Source organism: Ambystoma mexicanum, chromosome 2q, assembly GCF_040938575.1.
Source record: "Ambystoma mexicanum isolate Mex_15411 chromosome 2q, UKY_AmexF1_1, whole genome shotgun sequence".
In the NCBI taxonomy this organism is placed as follows: Eukaryota; Metazoa; Chordata; class Amphibia; order Caudata; family Ambystomatidae; genus Ambystoma; species Ambystoma mexicanum.
In genome coordinates, this window is record NC_090924.1 from 1,407,267,782 (window position 1) to 1,407,287,427 (window position 19,646).

General features: G+C 45.3%; 1 protein-coding gene across 1 annotated transcript in view; it reads right to left on the reverse strand.

The window, feature by feature from the left end:
- PLCL2 (phospholipase C like 2) overlaps positions 1-19,646 on the reverse strand; it is a 623,826-nt gene that overhangs the window by 61,283 nt on the left and 542,897 nt on the right. Inside the window, exon 5 of the mRNA XM_069648899.1 lies at positions 14,137-14,246. Coding sequence (XP_069505000.1) covers positions 14,137-14,246 — 110 coding nt within the window. The remainder of the gene's footprint in view (positions 1-14,136; positions 14,247-19,646) is intronic.

Genomic DNA, 19,646 nt, shown 5'->3' on the forward strand with positions numbered 1-19,646 from the left:
GCCTGGATGTGATACAAGTGACCATTGACAGAAGTTAATCCAGTGGAAGAGCCCCACACACCTCTAACTTGAGAAAAAATTGGGGAGTTCCGAATATACACTTTAAAAGAAAATGGCATCACTAAAATGACTATTTATTAATTCAATAATCTGCTCCCAAATTCACCAGTACTGGAGAAAATTTGAAGACCAAAATGTTGAATTCAATTAAATTAAATTATTTAAACTGCCCAATAGAATCGCACTGAAGATTGGTGGTCGGCCTCGGCATGGATCCATTACAGGACTACGGCAACATAATACAGAGGAATGAAGACTTCATCAAACTGATCCTCTGCTGGCATGTGTAGGGCTTTCCAAACGCTTGTGAAGAAGTTGGAGCGCAACAGTCAATGGCAGCGTAAAACAAAGTATATCTGCTATTAAAAGAAATGGAAGATGGTACTCACATCAGTGTCAACATTTATTAACTCAAAGGAGGAAAGGGGCAGTGAGGATACAGGTCAAAAAGAAATTGGTGTAACAAAGCTAAATTACAAACACGATTGCTAGTGTAGAAAAGTAAAAAGTAACCCTGTGGGCGGGACTCGTTGGGAACCCACGGGGTGGTCTATGTAGGAGGCGATCAGCCAGTGGGAGGAGGCAAGCAAGTCAAGGCACAGTAATAACAGTTTGGGGGTGGTGCTAGAGAGTGGGGTAATGGGGTGCGTCTCCTGTCTTGCAGGGACAGACCCTTGCCTCGCTCTCGGCTGAAAAAGAGCCACTCTAACCATTTCTAACCCTAACATTCGCAGAGAACTTGAGGAGTCCTTTCTTATTGCATGTGAAGCCTTTGTATAGACTGATGGCAGGTGCAAGAAGCTACAACCATGCAGCCAGCCTTTCCATTTCCTTCGGAGTGATTCCAAACATCTTTCCTAATATGGGCCTGTAAGGGAAGGCAGTGGGTAAGGTTAGGAATACTTAACTAGCCAGCAACAAATGGCCATCTCGGAGATGGACTCCTGGAACAGTCTTTGTTGAGAAGTAACTTCTCAGTCACTTTGCTGATCGCTGGAGGAGAAGGACACAGGTGGAACAGGAGGCCATGCGAGCAATTAGTACCCAGTGTCCTAGACTTCTAGACTTGACCAATCGTGATGCTCGGATCGGAGGTATTAGCTTCTCGTACATATCTGTGTTTGGAGTATATCCTGACTTGTCACTCCTGCACCCCCCCCTTGCTTCCCAGTCTCAGTGTACCACCAGCCTGAAACCCCCCCCACACCTCCCGCCAGACTACAGCCCTCCCTTTTTGTTGGACTCCTGCACCTACCAGAGCCTCGTACTCCTCTCCTTCCTATTGAAACCTGCAGAAATGGAAGACAGACTCCCCTGCCCATCCACCATTCCCCATGGGGACAGCTTTGATCATTTGTTTCCACAAAATAAGGCTCTTAACAGCCTGCACTTGGGTCTGAGAATATTAACGTTACGGGTGTGTTTGGCAGACCAGGTGCCAACAACGAGGTACACACACAGGCCCAAGCACATGACATTGGGACTCGCCATGTACTGGCTTTAATGAAGCTACATGGGCCAGGGTTGTGCTGTTCACAATATAGTGTTATCAGGCCACAAAATGACTGCAAAGAGCCGCCAAGGTCTATGGCCCATAGACCATCATTGCCGTTCATGATTGGCACAAAAAATGAATTTAAGGTTCCGTGGGTCGGGGTGGGGGGCTTGCAAGATGGGGGTTTATTATCTAAATGCATGTCTTGTCAACATTTTCACAAAACTGTGCATTTCATTTTTCCTCTCCCGCATTCGCTGCCCTTAGCATTATAGTGGTTAACTACAATTACCTTTTGCGCTTAAGAGCAGAAGATTGATGGAGAGTGCGGCACACACTGTGGAGAGCCAAGGAGTGCCGCGCACACAGAGCCAAGGAGTGCCGCGCACACTGTGATAGCAAAGGAGTGTGACGCACACTGTGATAGCAAAGGAGTGCCGCGCACACTGTGATAGCAAAGGAGTGCGGCGCACACTGTGATAGCAAAGGAGTGCGGCGCACACTGAGAGCAAAGGAGTGCCACGCACACTGTGATAGCAAAGGAGTGCCACGCACACTGTGATAGCAAAGGAGTGCCACGCACACTGTGATAGCAAAGGAGTGCGGCGCACACTGTGAGAGCAAAGGAGTGCAGCGCCCACTGTGATAGCAAAGGAGTGCGGCGCACACTGTGAGAGCAAAGGAGTGCGCCGCACACTGTGAGAGCAAAGGAGTGGAAGTAACACAACTCTGCCTTCCCTGCCCAATTTATACCCACTTGTTGACTACATATCAGTGCACCACAAGAGAAGTAATCTTAAGATTGCTTTCATTTAAATCCCACTCAAGCCATGTTAAAAGACTGAGCTTTTTAAGCACCCCTTATTTGTCTTCGTTAATGTTTTGTGCAGATGCATTCGGTACTCTTTTCTTTTAGTCATGCCCTTTATAAGCGGCTGGCAGGGAGGACTGCGGGGTCAGCATGGACTGCGTCACATGGCTAAAATGCACTATATTAATACGGGGAATTCTATCCAGGGCACCTTCTTTCTTCCCTACTCTCCATGTTGGCCCCATGTTGTGGGGCTGTTGTACCGCCTATGAGCTCTTGCATTATTCCTGATGAACCCTTGTTTGGCTTTTGCTGACAGACGTTATATGTAAATGAGTTGGCACAGAACATGTATCTGTTCGATTTTGTTTTTGTATTGCTTTTATGTGTTACTATTTTATTCTGTATTTTTTCAATGTTTGTGTAAAGTCCACATTATTTGACTAAATCACAATAAAATGATGATGATGATTATATGTAGGCACAAGGACTGCAGTGTCCAGTTGCACCCTATGTGTCCTGTCGAAGATGCTGGGAAACTGGAGGACCACAGTATACACAGATTTCAAACCACGTGATCGAGGGGAAGACGGCAATGGCAGATGTGTACAGCCTTCCGTCAGAAAAATCATTACCAGGGGTAAGTAGCAGGTTTCTCTAATTGAAACCTTCCGCCCGCTGAGGCCCGGTCTAGATGGCCCTCCACAGCTATATGGAAAGTAAGGGATGAGGACGGGGATGGAGCGAAGAGGGAGAATAGTACATCATACCAGACAGTTCTGCAAACCAGTCGCTCCTTGCAAGCATTTTCCCCAGAGAAGAATCGAGACAGTAATGCCAAGTCCCAAGTCGCTTGACCGATGACCAACCCTGGTACAACTCCATCTACCAGAAGTTGCTGCCTGACCTCTCACAGAATGGCCATGCAGATCAGCCAGTAGGATCCTCCTAGCTAGGCCATAGCAAGTATTGATGCAAAGCACAGTCCAACTCGATAGGAACTGCTTGCTTTGAAACTGAATGTCCCAACAAAAGACCAGAGGAACTGACAATAGTTGATCATTATTAAGGAATGCATCTGTTATGGCAATGTCTAAATCCCCAGGCCTGCTCGAGGTCCAATCTCTGGAACGACTCTTCAGTTTGAGTGGTGCAAAGGTGGACAGAAAGAACCAAAGAACATTTTGTGTTGCAAATGTGTCAAGGCCTGGCAGCATCCACCTCTAATCTGCAGCAGGAGGACTGCCTGACAGACATGGATGCGGTGTGTGTGGCAACAGTGTGGCAAAAGGCACACAATAGGGGTAGACGTGGGTGTATTTTGTGGCAAGTCAGACATAGGAGACAGACAAGAAGACATGGTACAACCACTTTTATTAAAGAAAAGAAGGCCTTAATGATTATGGGTTTCGCCAATTTCAAAGAAATTGAACATACTGGTGGTTGGGAGGATGTCTCACAAAAATGTCCTCCGTCCAAATCTATTCTTGTTTTGTTTTTAATTTATTGGTTAAAAATCAATTCAACCTTTAACATTACAATCAATGAAATTATATTTAAGTAACATTACAACCAGTTAATATAGGCAAAACCTAAAACAGAAAACGTAAGAATCAAACAGAAAAAAAACATTAAAACATGTATTAAGCTTCAGTTTCTAAAGCTAATAAGCTCATGAAACTTACCACTGCATTAACAATAACAGTCGTGGATCCTGACAAACGGTAGTTCCACAATTAATCCACTGACAATACAGAAGAGTCCTTCATACTTTTATAAAAATCCCTTTCTCTAAAGTGCTTCAGAGATTCACAGTATAGAAGCAAGGGTCTAACCGTCTCTCTCTGGTTCTTACGACAGAATCGACAACATGTAGATTCTTAATTGAGAAGTCCAAACCTTAACAATATCTCTTTGGTGCGACAAGGTTAGACCAAATCTTTAAAAAAAAACGAGGGGCTAAAATGCCTTGCTTTTTATGATCCTTTTTTAAGATGGCTCAGGCAAGAGTAGGAATGAAATTCCACTACAGAGTTTGCGCAATCTGCAGTATATAGAGCTCTCTTTACCTTATCTGGGTTTCCAATGCGGTCCAATGAAGTACAACCTATCTCAGCCAACAGCCGCAAGGAGAGACGCTTGATTTCAGAAAAGGCTCGCAAACCACCCAACTTACAGGCCACCCCATAATCCAGGAAAATTGAGTTCACATCTTGCTATACAGTGATAAGTATCTCCAAAATGTTCTGGCTTTTAGGGAGTTTATACAACATTCATATCGAATCGCTGAATGCGGCAACAAACTAGGGAGGCAAAGTACTCTTCTCCAAATCAAGGCTTCCAGATATGGCAGATAATCAATAACTGACAGATCGTATACCTCAATCCAATACAGTACTTTAGGGCCGATATTGCCTTCAAAGAAACACAACTAAGGCAAGAGGGAAAATGTTGCCATATTTAGAGTCCACCCTCACCAACCGATTTCCTAGATTTCAGGCCTGGATGTGTAGCCGGGATCGAGTTGCTGTGAGGGAACATTTTGAATCAACCATGAAGCCAAGATAAAGGAATCCTCTCCACAGGTTCAGACTGAACATGCCACAGAAAAGATGACCGTGTCCTAGAACGATGCAGTTCCAACACTTTGTCTTTGCTGGATTAACAGAGCGTGAGCCTTCACAAAGGTGAAGAAACCATCAAGCAGAGGTTGCAGGCCTGTGGGTGCATCATCAAAGATAAGATCATTGTCTGCATAGCCAAGCCATAATGGTCTCAGAATAAATATTTTGAGCGTTGCCAAGGCCAAAGGTCGAAGATGCGGATCTAAATCTGCCATGTGCAGATTGTATGGGCAGAGGGCCAATACGCCACCCTGCCTCATGCCTCTAAAGGTTTTTATGGGGCACGGCAGAAGACCTTGCTGATGTAAACTCACTTGTATGGAAGAATGGCTATGCAAAGCAATTCTTAATCTTAACAGGCCCAGTGTAATTTACACCATAGCAGGCTGCATTCTACGGGATCAAAGGTTGCTGCCAGATCACCAGAGCCAAGGTAAACTGGGTTACTACCCTTTGTCCATGCCAGGCCCTGTATACATCTGAGTAAAATACCATTCAGCTGGATACCCATGTTTTTTCTGAATCCGGTTTGCCACTTGGAAAATAAGCCTAGGCTGTCAGCCCAGGATTCTAAGTGTTTAGAGCAATATACAGGAAAGGATTTTAGCATCCAAGTCCAGGATTGCAAAGGGGCGATAATTTCCTTGATGGGGTCCGTCTCCCCCTTATAAATAGGGATGATATGGGCCTTATCCCACGTCAGAGAAAATTCCTCCAACCTGAGAATTTCCGAAAATAGGGAAAAAAGGATTTCCGCCCAAACTGAACGGTCAGATTTAAAAAGACGATTCGATAGACTATTCGGTCCTGGTGCCCTGGAGTTGGTGATTCCCCCAATTATTTCCAGGATTGTAGCTTTTGTTAAATCGCTCTCAACTGGAACTAAATAGGGCATTTTGTTTAATGACTCAATAATAGACAAAGGTGGCGGGCTTCTAAATGATGTACTCAACTCTCTTCTGTGACAGCGTTAAACAACCTATCCGCTTCAGGAGTGTCAGAGGCGTTGATCAGCACCCTGAAGGACTAAGAGTTTTTTTGAAAAAGAACAGATGACATTGTTTCTGCATCCAATTGAGTGCAGTGGGCTTGGGATAAACGCAGTTTTTGTATGGCTGACTTGCTTTATGCATATAGATATTTTTAACAAGGTCATTTGTATGATCATTTTTCAGAAGCCTAATGAATCGCCTCAACTCTCGTCTCCTCTGGCGTGCAGCCATATTATATGTGTGGGTATGTGGCGAAGACCGGGGATTCCTACTGCCCACCTCTGGTAAATTAAATTAATTTGCAGTCACAAAGCCTCAAAGTTACCAACCGAAAAGGCTGTGGGCCTTACTGACTCAGGCCTCGAAGCCATGGTGTTGGCAATCGTTTGATTAACTCTCAGAAGTAAATCGGGAGACTAATTCAGTCGGTTACCTTGGGTGTTCAGTGTCACGGCCAAAGGACCCGAGTTCAGCAGCATAGATTGATAACCGATCAACAGTATCAGCAAAGGAGCACATATCCTGGTGCCAATATATGTTAACGATTATGACATGCAAAACCTCCTTAGTCAAAATCTTGATATGGGTGGCTAAAATCCCAAACTGCACCTGAAAGCTGGCAATGACCTTAATGGTCTGGAAGCGTTTCACCAATGTCAGAAGGCCACCGTAAGGGCAACCAGAGTCAACCGGATGAGCCGCCTGATGTAATACTCCATTATCCATCAAATGCTGGCTGAAGTTTAAGCCAAGCTTCCTGGAGAATAATGATGTTATGCTTCCTAAATTGCTGAGTCAATGTGGTATTTTTAAATAAATGAGAATGGCCCCAGGAATTAAATGAGATGAAAGAAAGGCAGTCCAACCGCCTGTGAATGGGTGCACCACTAGAGACAAACTCACAGACTTGCTGCCTAGTGATTCATTTTGAAGATGGAGTCATAAACCAGGTCCAATCCCGGCTTTCTTCCAAGGCCAAAATCTTCCTCTTTAACAACAGAACCTGGTCCTCCAAAAGGCTGTCTGACCCATACTGCAGCCTGTCTTTGCTGGTAATGCCTCTTGCTGGTTTCGATCACCTTGCTGATTTTGGAAGTAAAAGGAAGCAGATTGTAACCCAAACGCCTTAGATTGTCAAGTTCCTTAAGTAAGGGCCATGATTTTTTTGATTTTATTTTATTTTGATTTTAGGTAAATTACAACTCTGTGTCGTTCGGGAAAACAAATTCTTTCAAGATCTCCAGAGTGGATACCTGCCAGTGTTATAATTTCTTTCAGAAGAGCCAATACGTTTGTCTGATTGAGAACAGAGGATTTGGTGTCCAAGATCATGCTTTCAATCAGCACCCGGAACGGCTCATCCAGATTCTTCTGCCGATTCGTGTAGTTAAAAGTTAGAGGAGTCCATAGAGCCCAGGGGGCGACACTCCTGTGCGTTGGCTCAAATCGTGCTTATTTTCCGAACAGATCCGAGACCTCATGTTAGACACCAAAATGTCCCCTGGCATACGTGCCAAATGCTGCACAAGACAATGTAGAAGGTGCATTCAGGGCCAGATGTGCTGGAGGCAGGGCATAAGCTGCGAGTTCTACTGAAGATGGAACTTTATTCATATCGCGATGAATGCACTGCAAGCCAGAGGCTGGAAGTGCAATAGAGGCCGAATCAAGATGGAAGAGCTGCCTTGACTGCTGGCCGGGAGGACAGAGTTAATAAAGCTCCTAGCACCCCCCTCGCGTTTGGGTGTTTTATAGGCAAGTTTTAGATTTTAGAGTTAATATGTCAGAGAATTTAATTGTAGAGCTCCCCTGAGTTGCCGCAGGTTGAGCGGACCCTGAGGGTAACAGGCGAGGTAAATTGTGTAAGGATCTGATACAGTCGGAAGGGCCGGATCTAAGCACACGTCCAGGTCTTGCCTACCAGACCCACAGGGCAGCCCAGCTGAGGGATAAGGCCTCAGAGTCCTGGATCAGCACAGGAGTATCGGGTTTCCCTTGCAAATCAAACAACGCAGCTGCCTTAGATGCTATTTGTAATGGTTCAATGGGAGTTGCACTTAGTGTCTTGTTAGTGGCACATGCGTTTCGTTAAAAAAACCTCTAGCTGCCACATGAAGATTTGTGTGTTCAAATGTAAACAGAAAGGTTTCCAGAAGGGTTGGATTGGCTTGTATAGAGAGACTAAAATGCTCAGAATCTGATTAATCTCAGTGAATATTGCTTCCCGCTCCTTACCTGTATTTGCAACCATTCTGCGCATGACTGCGGAGCGCCGCGCAGAGGTAGAGGAGCCAGAGAGGAAGCAGGAGATGATGAAAAGTAGTCTGTGCCCAGGAGGCAATGATCGTTTTGTAATTGAGGATCAGAGGGGGCACTTATGTCTGTACGAGTGTCCATTGCCGACAAGTTTATTGATGTGTTGATGACGTCAGGCGGAGAAGCGTCCACATGTTGAACTGAATGGTGGGTCTGAATATTATCCTGTAGTGAGGGGGCCAGCTTCTCATTTCTTGCTTTTGAATAAGAAATAGTGTCCGTAACATTATTTGACAGTGAAGGGGCTGTGTCCATTTCCGGTGTTAGGGGAAAAAAGGACAATATCAAATGAAGGCATTGTTTTTTATTCTTTTGTGTTGATTTGGGCGGTATATGAGTGGGCAGACCGTTTGGCTAGGGGAGGGGGCATTTTCCAGCAGAGACAAAAGAAGAGGGAGGAAGATAGCGACAAGCATCTCCACGTCCTTACTAGGGCATAAATCAGGAGAAGTAATCGGCCTGCCACTCCGAAGGTCATAAATCATTCCCAGCCAAGTGGAGGATCAAGCTGGTAGAAAAATCGCTCACCAACAGTTTCAGTTCCAATGTCAGCTCCTTTTGGAAGTGCGTTACCGTGGTCCACTACCAACCGCTAATCTCCCAAATTCCCAACAACCTGTGTCTCACACCACGCATGCTCCATGCCGGTGTGCAGCTTTTGTAGTACAGCACATCCTTCTTGCAGTAGAGATTAAAGTCAGACTTCCATTCACAGTGAAGCACAATGGGACACAAAGCAACATGCAGGTACTGTCCGCCTCCAAACACTGTCACACACCGCGCGTGCTCTGAGCCAGTGTTTAACCTTTGTAGTATAGCTCCTCCTTCTGTCATTAAAGATGAAAGTCAGACTTCCATTCACAGTAAAGCACAATGGAACTATGAGAAACCTGACGGGGTCTCCCTGACTAGTCCCCAGGGATCTGCCATCCAGGTGGCTAGGACATGGCCATCGCTATCAGGTCCTGTTCCTGGGGGTGGACCAGTGAGGGAGGATCACCTGGTTTGGGGGTCTTCGGGAGTGGTGTTTATTTGTAAGGATTGGATTTATTTTTTACTTTTTTTTTAGTATATAGGCCCTTTTATTTTGACAAGACACCACTAGGACTGCTTTTTTTTCATTTGATGGTCGTAGATTGCTCCCATCATAGCTGTAAATTTAGATTAGGTGTTTTTCCAACCTGCATATCCAGTTTAAGAAAAACCCTTGAACTGTGATTATGTGTGTCTGTCTATTCTTGATACCATGTCTTCCTTATGGAACACAGAGCAACGTGCAGGTACCGTCAGCCTCCAAAACACAGCACCGCACACCACAATCTATTCTATCCAATGCTCTATCCCTACCACTAATAAGGCTCAGGGCTGCTGTTACCGTTCAAATTTCAGCCCTTTAAGTCTTCCTCTCTTCTTAGAGAGAGTTGCTCGGGGTCACCAGGTAAGTGTTCTTATTAGCTCAAAGGGTTCATTTTCACATTGCATTGGCTCATTCTCTAAACCTGCTCATTGTTTGCAACAATATTGATGAGTCCTGATTGTTATGCAGTCAATAAATCTACTACAAAGAAAATATGCAGAGCAAGATGCCATTTTAAATATCAAACCTGTGCACAGCATTCGATAAACACACACACATGCCAGCTAAATGTGTGATGTTTGCACTCTCCTAACATCACACTATAATTGACAAGGCCCAAGATCGATATTTTTAAGTACCAGTAAGTAATAACCACATTTTAAAGTGACATGAGGCAGAATTGCGAAAAGGTGGACATTTGATAGGAGTTGATAAGCCAATACCGTGAACAAACTTCTGTATTTGGTGAAAAGGTCAAATCTAGGGGATCTGGAAAATGCAAATTTAAAAGCTGAAATTGTGAATGAGAACAAATTAAATAAAGCTAGGACTGAACCCCGACATGGTATTCTGTTCAACTCCCCAAATCCCAGCAAATAAGATGAGAAAACAGATAATTTGCCTTTTCAAGGAAATAAACAGTTTGAAGCTCAGCCATAAGGATAATGACTTTCTCTGGAATTAGGTTACAGAAAGGCCGAACTTGCAATAAATTCTAAGTGTTGAATGTATGTCCTGCATCTGTGTGTATGTTTGTTTAATAAAATGAAAAGAAATTCAGATCGACCAGTGATTCTGTCTTGACTAATCTGTTATTACAATCCTTAAAAAATCTTCCCTTGACCCCTCTATCCCGACCAACTATAGACCCATCCTGCTCAAGATACTAGACAAGACAGCATACCAACAAATCCAAAAACACCTGGAAACAAACCACCTCCTAGGTACGCGACAATCAGGCTTCAGACCCCTACACGGGACTGAAACAGCCCTCATTGATCTGAAAGCCCAAATAGACACCATCAGAGACAACGGTAAAACTGCATTACTACTCCTACTAGACCTCTCCGCGGCGTTTGATCTAGTTGACCACAGAATCCTATGCAATCATCTGGACTCAGCTGCGCACTTCTCCCAAGAAGCCATCAGCTGTATCGAGTCATTCTTCAGCAACAGATCCATGCGTGTCTTCTCCACCACTGCCGCTGCCGACCCCATCCCCATCCCCATCACATTCAGAGTCCCTCAGGGCTCCTGCGTCTCCCCCACTCTGTACAACGTGTTCACAAAGCCCCTGTTTGATGATCTAGATGGCCTGGGTATCACCTACACCAACTACGCTGATGATACACAGATCCTCATCCCGCTGACGGGAGACTACAACCAGGATTTGGCCTTGGTGAACAAGGTGTACCTCATCATCCAGGCATGGATGACTTCGCACAGTCTATGCCTGAATGATGACAAAACTGAACTCATCATCCTTGGTTCCACCCCAACCTAACCAAACTCGACCACAACTACGCTAACTTCATCATAGACGGGAACCCGATCAAGGTAGCTAAAGAAGTGAAAACTTTAGGAATATACCTCGACTCCGCCCTAACCTTCCACAAACAGGTTAGTTCTATGGCATCGTCCACGGCGTACACATGTAAGATTATAAGAGCAGCCAAACCCTTCCTATCTCCCCAGAGTTGCATTACACTAGCCAGAGCCTTGGTATTATCCAAATTGGATTACTGTAATGCCCTCTACGTAGGAGCCAGCAAGCAAATCACCAACAAAATTCAGATGCTCCAAAACAACGCTCTCAGAGCAGCGCTTAACATCCCCAGGAGAGCCCACATCTCCAACATCCGGAAATCCCATAACTGGCTCAACACCTCAGACAAAATCTTGCTCAAAGTAGCATCGCTAACCCACAAATGTCTGAACAACGCTGCCCCACGCTACCTGGCAGACAGAATATGCAAATACACCCCCAACAGACCCACCAGGACCTCTAACGCAAACCTACTCATAGTCCCTAGGTTCAAACGCACTAAAATGGGCGGCAACAGCTTCCAGGTGAAGGCACCCCAACACTGGAACGCCCTACCACCATCCCTCAGGACACCACAAACCTTCACACACTTTAGACGCAATTATATCCAATGGATAAAGAACAAAGATCACTAATACCTCTAACCCAACACCACACTGCCACTATCCTAGAATGAATGCTTTTCTGCAAACTCTTTAAAATATCTGTAATGTACTATACTTCTCTTGTAAAACTGCCCTTTGTACCTCACTGTAACACTGTAAGTGATATGTATAAGATATGTATAAGCAACTTGTAACCAAGCTTTGAATAACCTTGCTGCTCATGCGCCCTCATACTCGCGGGTCTGGTGCGCAATACAAATGAATAAACTAAACTAAACTAAACTAAACAATCTCCCAGGCCTCTCCTGAGGAAAGGAATAAGACACCTGGGAAATACCCTGGAACCTACTCCAAGGGGACCAGGACTGAAGTCATAAACCCCCAGGATGTTCTACAAAAGACTTTTCCGCTGCCAGACCTCTGAATTCATGAATACCCTCAGGTCTTAACAGCTAAGACACCAGATGCTCTGTTATTGACAGACCCAACGTAAGATGCCATGTAATATTTTGTATAGTGCGTGTGTCCCTCTTGCTCCTTCTCTCTTTCTCACTCGTGTGCCCCTAAGTGCGCTCTCTCACTGGGTGGCAACGCTCTCACTGGGTTTCACCTTTTCACTGGGCGACCCCCTCTCTCTCGCTTCCCTTCTTTTTGTCCCCGGTCTCTCAGCCCTCTGTCTCTACCGACCCCCCTTCTCCCACTTCCTCTACAACCCTTCCCTTCCCTTCGGGTCCCTGCTCGCCCGTGTATCCAAGGGTACTTCCCAGGCCCTGGGCTCTATGGCAGTGGGTGTGCCTAGCTAGTCCATTGTGTACTTTACTTGCTGGCAATGAGTTTACTCCTCTTTCTGTAATACATCTAATCCTGGTTTCTACAAAGACTTTGGTGCCTTCATTGTGTTCCCACTTTTCTGTGTAACCTGCCTGTTAATACCAGAGGTGGGGGGCAGTCCGTTTGCGTACACAACGCATCCCCACTGGGTCTGTTGACTCCCTGGTACAAAACTGTGTCTCTGATTGGGGTCTCCCATACAGTCTCCCCCCATTTTGGCCTGCCTCCCCTTCGACATCGGGCTCATGAAGTTTGAGAGTTCAGGAGGCAGGATCCCAGTAAGGAAGCCTGTGTCAAGAACAACGGTAAAATCTAGGCCTTGGTCCAGGACAAGGAAGAAAGCACAGGTGAGTGCATTTAGACACGGTTTTGTGGCGCAGCTTGGAGTTTCATGTGGAGTGTGTAATTGCTTAAATGTACTGAGGATTTCACTTTCACCACCAGTGGTAACATATGAAATGACAATTAGTACGGAACGATGCAGCAGCTCCATAAAACATCTGCACAAACCTGTGCCTGGAAGCGATTACGAGTAGCCTGTTGAAGGGAAGCATCCATTAGACTAATAATTGGTGTCAAATTACATTGTATACTCTTCCATTACGATGTATAAAGGCCATTGTGGCTAGGCAGGGAAGTTTGCCTACTAGTCCACATTGAGCTATACAGACCCCAATAGAGGCAATTACTGCTTACATGATTACTATTGACAAAGTGGCTTCATAAATGCTGGCCTGAAATTTCTACCCACACAGGAATACATTGCGGCACTGCCAGGCCTCTCTTAATCAATCTATTATCAATCTATTACCTAAATCTACAAGGGCAGACTGACCTGTAGGCTGCCCTGCAGCTAAGGGGTGTATCAGCCACTTTTACTCGCTAAATGTAGGCAAAAACTCCCCAAAAATCAAAATGGGGAGTAAAAATACTCCCAACAAAAAAGGAAACCGGCACATAGGACCCTTTGCCCCTGCTTTCCCACACCCAGCTCCATGGATATGTTTGGGACCAGTAGTGCACAGGAAGAAAGTACTATTATTACAACCTGATCAGAAGAAGTAAACCTGTATCTTTTAATGTGTATGAACAACTAGGTGCAAAGAAATAATGAATTACTAAAACATTTCCATTTTTAACTCGCTTATAAAATACTTCCATTGGGAATGGGACTTAAACTTTAACTCCCATCAAAATCATTTTACTCCCAACTTAAAAAAATAGGGAGTACAATACTCCCATTTCAAAGTGTTATCTGGAGCACTGCCTATAGGGGAAGCATCACACTTTCAGTCAGTTAAACATCAGGTCGTCTCAGCCCTACGAGGTGTTCAGAGGCATGAGACTAGTAGGACAAACTCCCGCTTTCCACACAGGCCAATCAGCCTGTAGGACACACAGCAGTGGGGATGAAGCTTGACCAGCAAGCTAGATCGTGAGAACGAGTTTCAGGAACCTGAGCGAGCAGCATGGAAATAGGGAGACCCGCCTGCGCCTACCTTTAGTAGAGTAATGTTCCAGGTGAAATTCTCCACAGCTTTGTTTAGCTTCCTCTCCTTTAGTCCTTCTTTGACTCCAATTGTATGGAGCTTCTCGTGGTATTCCATGGCTGAAAGAAGAGAAATAGAACGTCAGTCATTAATGTACATGGCTGTACAGCGCACACGCTTGTCAGCATCTCTTGGCACAAACATTTGCATAGCCCTCATCAGTCAACATGCTCCATGATATGATAGGTTATTTATAATGTGCTTAATACCCAGAGGTTTCTAAGCGCGGACCCAGGGATAGAACCGGTGTTGCTCCTCGTCATCTTGCTTCCTAGGCGAGCACGTTGCCCCTTAGCTATCCTCCCGAGATGAGAATAAATTACATACGTTTAATCCTAAATCCTCATAATGGACACCTATCATGGATTTGCATCCTTGCAAATTCTGGCCCCTTATAAACAGAACATTGAAAAACGATTCCAAAAATATCTATTTGTTTACACCATCAACTTAATTTAAGGTTAGTTTTTTTGTAGGGCACCAAATGTCACCTTAAAGTGCAGAGAAAGAGGGAAACTCGATCCAGATGGCAGTAAAGCAGGAATGTGGACTGGCAAACATGGGGTAGTGGTAAGGCGCCGTCGCGCTCTGAAACACTTGTGTACAAGCGATAGAAATAAAATATCAATTCAATACTACCTAGGGTTACCCTCAGAGTGCGACAGATGAAGGGCTAGGGTGGGAAGAGCGGACAGCTTCGCCATCACTCAGGCTGGACTGCAAGTGAGACGCTAGCCATGGGCTACTGAAGGGGAAGGGCTCACAAAGCAGCAGGGATTTCTGGATAATAGGACAGGAGGGAGGACAGTCTCTGGGGTGAGTGGATGAATCACCAAATCTAGAGTGGAAAGGCAGAGTCTGAAGGTGGAATCCGAGAATCTGGGCCTCAGACCAAAGGTGTGGACTGGGGATGTTCCAAAGAGTCCAATGATGGAAGCAGAGGGTTCAGCCACTGAATCTCTCCTATCAGCTTGTGCAAGAGTGAACTGATTGGATAACCTTCTGCCTCTAGGTGGGAGACAGCATTTTAAGATTGTGGAGCAGCACAGTGGAGTACAGCCAGGGAGTGTCTTATGCACCAAGTACAGGGTATATGCTTTTGGTGGTTCCATTGTTGGCAGCCAATGGAGATCCACAGTACAAGCTTGATATGGTCCTAGTGTTACAGGCTATCAAACGTTCTCTGGCACAGCCTCCTTAAAAACACTACACAAGGAATAGAGATATGCTATAGTGACTGCTAGCAAAGCGTAATTGCAATTATTAGATCATTCTACAAGAACCGTTTGATAGGTTGACTCAACTGGTGCCTGTAGAGTAGCAGGACCAGTGTTCTCCAAGTCATGGTACGACAATTTGCAATAAGGTTACCAAAATCCATAGTCTCTTCCCCACACAGACTACGAAACTGCCAGATCCCACAACCAGGGTGAAACAGGCTTTGGTCAGTAGCCAACCTTGTTCTCGTCCATCGCAGGAGCTTGCTTTCCATTTGGTCTCTACGGATGATACAAGTGCATTATTAAGGACGCGGAAGCCTACCAGTGGCCTAGGCAACCCCCAGTCCATTAAAGAAATTCTTATTGGACACCATCACAAGCGCGAATTACAGACCCATTTCCAAGGTTCATTATCTGCAACAAATCTTTTTCAAGGTAGCGTCTACAACTGCAGGAGCATCCTGAAAAATGCAAACTATTGGGCAAAAAGCAATCTGGGATTTGACCCAATCATTTGGCATGCCGGTTTCGGGGTCTATCGGGTGCCTTCAACATGGTCGAAAATCAGGTTATATTAGAGACCCTTGTCTCAGTGGCCAAAACCTATGCCCTGGCCAAAAACGGGTTCCTCCCTATTGTCTGTGGCACATGTAGCGTGAAACTTGACCATTTTGAAGCACAACACTTTCATCCTGGAATTTGGGGTCCAACAGGGATCCCATTTGTCACCACTGTTGTTTAATGTTACTATTAAATGTTTACATTATATACCCAGTGGAGAAGGAATGAAAATAAATCAGAGGGTAAGTTTTACCGAAACCCAAAATACCGAAAACTTTTATATGATAGTAGGGTAAGGGCTTAAAATTGGTGGGTATGGGGTTGGGGTTAAAAGGATAGAAAAACAGGAGGCTTGAGAGGGGTGGACCCATCCCAAATAAAAAAAATAAATTCAGTATTTTGTCGGTATTTTGACCACTCTGAAATGTACCCCTCCCATTTTACCTTTGGTAAAATCACATATAACCCTGTACTGACATGCAAAGCAAGAGGCTCCAATAAGAGGTTTATTATGGGAATGAAGATCTCTTTCAAAGAAGTATGTCCTTTAAGAAGGGAGGCGCAGGGCCAACCAAGATCTTATGGGCCAGGGTGAGTGCTTTAGAGGTACCCATGCTTCTACAGGTTGCCAGTCCAGTCTCCTTAAAGCTAAAGACCTATGGGCAGGCTTGGGGGTATCGGTTGGACTTCTGGGTGTGGTATTCTGTAGAGCTTGCAGGTAGCAGAATAGGAGGTCCATGTCTCCCAAGAATATTTAACTCCAGTAGTCTAGCTGGTCTCGTATTATGGTATGGGCAATGCAGGCACTTTTGGGCTCAGGTAAGAATGGGCGAATCGGATATAAAACCATTAAATCATTTGACGACCTGGCTAGAGAGATTTAAACTCTGTTTTTGGGTGGTTTTAGATGGTCATATGTCACTAAAAGGATGGTCTTCAAGGTTAAAAACCTAACAGGACAGGTATGGATAGGCTCAAAAGGAGCACACATTAGAAATCTCAATACTAGGGTGAGGTAACAAGTTGTGACTTGAAATGGGACTGGGGGACATGTATTTGTCAGTCCTTTTAAGAATTGTATCACAAGGAGAATCTTTAAAAAAGATACCTCTTCAGGGGAGCGCTTAAAAATAGAGAGCGCTGCAAAATACCCCTTGATTGTACCAACCTGGAGCCCCAAGTTGGCCAGGTGTAATAAGAATGGTAACACCATAGGTGTACTGCATGTAAACTGATCCTCATTCTTAACCCTGCACCAGCTGCAGAATTTGTTCCAACGGCAGCGGTACAGGGACTTTGTTACTGGCCTTCTGGCCTTAAGCAAAATCTTCATTACGTTTTCTGAGAGGTCCCAATCCTTGTATCTCAACCACTCAGAAACCATGCGTGAAGGTTGAGAGTCTTGAACTCTGGATGGAGAATCCAACGAGACCGAGAGAAAGAGAGAGAGATGGAGAGAGAGAGTGAGGGATGGAGATAGAGATGGAGAGAGAGTCCTCCCTTTGTGGGAGACGTATTGGAGGGCAGATGGACATGTCCAGAAGGTCCGGGTACCACGTCCTCCTGGCCCAATCCGGAGCAATTAGGATCATGGATTTCCTGAACCTCCACAACCTCCTTATGACTTGAGGAATGACGAGGATTGGAGGAAATTTGTACAGGGGTGGAAACTCCCATTCCACTACGAACGCGTCCCCTAGTGCTCCTCTTATGGGATATTCCCTTGAGCAGTACTGTTCGCACTTCTGGTTGACACCGGTCGCGAACATATCCACTTGGGTTGTTTCCGAAAGGGTGACGATCTCCTGCAGGACTTTCCGAGCTAGTTCCCACTCATGGCAGACTGTGCTCTGCCTGCTCAGAGCATCCACCCTCGTGTTCTCCTCTCCGGGTAGGTAAATTGCTGATAAGGAGATTCCTTCTTGAATTGCCCAGAACCAGAGCTGCATTGCCACTCTGCACAGTGGTAGTGACTCTACACCTCCTCTCTTTTTGAAGTAGTATATGGCCACTGTGTTGTCTGTCATTATCTGGACGTTCTTTCCCCGTACAGAGGGCAGAAAGTCCTTCAGCGCTTGTCTGATTGCCCTCAGCTCCAACAGGTAGATATGTAGTTTGAACTCCATATTGAAGACCAAAGGGTTGCAAATCATCCGAAGGATGTTCTGCTTCCTCATAAATCAAAGAAAGTGACTCAAAAAAGTCCTTTTTTGTTAAAGGTGTATACACCTTTTCTGTGATCCTCGATGGCACCGCATAATCGACACAGTCGACGTAGAGGGCTACGACAGTCGACGTCAAGGGGTCAGCGTTTTCGGCATCGAGGACTTGTCCAACGCCTTTTGCGTTGAGGACCTGTCATGGTCCGATGAGGAGTCTTTCGGTGCCAATGGCGTTGATGACTTCTTCCTCAAGGAAGATTTGTCCCAACTCGAGGGATCCTTCAACTGCTCTCGATGAGATTTTTCTTTGCCTTCAAGGCCCCAAGGTGCACGGTTTTTGCCCTCATCTTTTTTCATTTTGAGTTTTTCGACCTGGGCATGGCTTTCATGTGTTTGAGGGATCAAGGCCACATTCTCAAAAACTTGCATCATTTTTATTCTGAACGTCTCCCACTCAGATGGAGAGGCCCATTTCGTTGGGCATTTAACCCATTCCGGAAGAACCACTGCGTGATCTCGCTCTCATCTTTTTATGATGAGGAGAAACATTTCTCGACTCTTCTGAATACACTTTTTTTACGGGGTTGACAGGGATTTTGACCTACCTGCCACAAATGTTCCTCTTCGCTCTTTCACAGCTTTTGGCATCATTGATAGGAAGGCCTTACAGTTGAAGGTAGCGTGAGAGGAACCGAGGCACCACAGACCCACCCGATGGGAGTCCGTAAGGGACATCTTTGGGTCAAAGATGTCCCACAATATTGGCACTTCTTAAACCTCGGAGTCGAAGACGCCGATGATGATGCCATTTTTCAATAATATACTCGAAGATTCTCAATAAGGAACCGAAGCGTACCGTATCAGAAGTGATAACTTTCGCAGAAAAACAGAACTGAAGCTAACGGTCGCTGCACGCTCTTTATACCATCGATGACGTTGACATTGAGACGGAGGACTCCGAGGGACATCGAGTCGACCGACATCGATGCGCAGCGCCCTGTGCCTGAACAAAATTTCCAAAGCAGGCAGCTGAAGCTGGATATGGAAATCTCATAAAATGAGGAATACGTGGGAGGACACAATCCATTCGATACACACATGATGATTCTTGACTGTAAACATTTGATAGTGACCTTGTCTATAGCCCAGCACATTGCTGTCCTTCCCGGCACTTCTTACTATGTGAAGTGCCTGAAAAATGTACATATCGCTGTGGACAGAAGTGTACCCATCACCACCACTGGCGCTCCAGAGGGGTTATCTTTTCCTGGCAGTACCTGGGATCACATTTACAACAATGTATCACTGTCTTTATTGTCAAAATTAATAGAAGTACCATTCAAAGGCAGGTGGGCAGCAATGTTTGGCTCACCAGCTTTGACGAACGTGCTTTACAAACTGCCATTGAGGACAAATTTTACTAACACTAGCGCTAATTAGGGCTGCGCAAAACGTTCTTGCGCATGTGTAACCAGCACGTTTGCATGGTTTATTGGAATCTGACAGGTATTGTGTG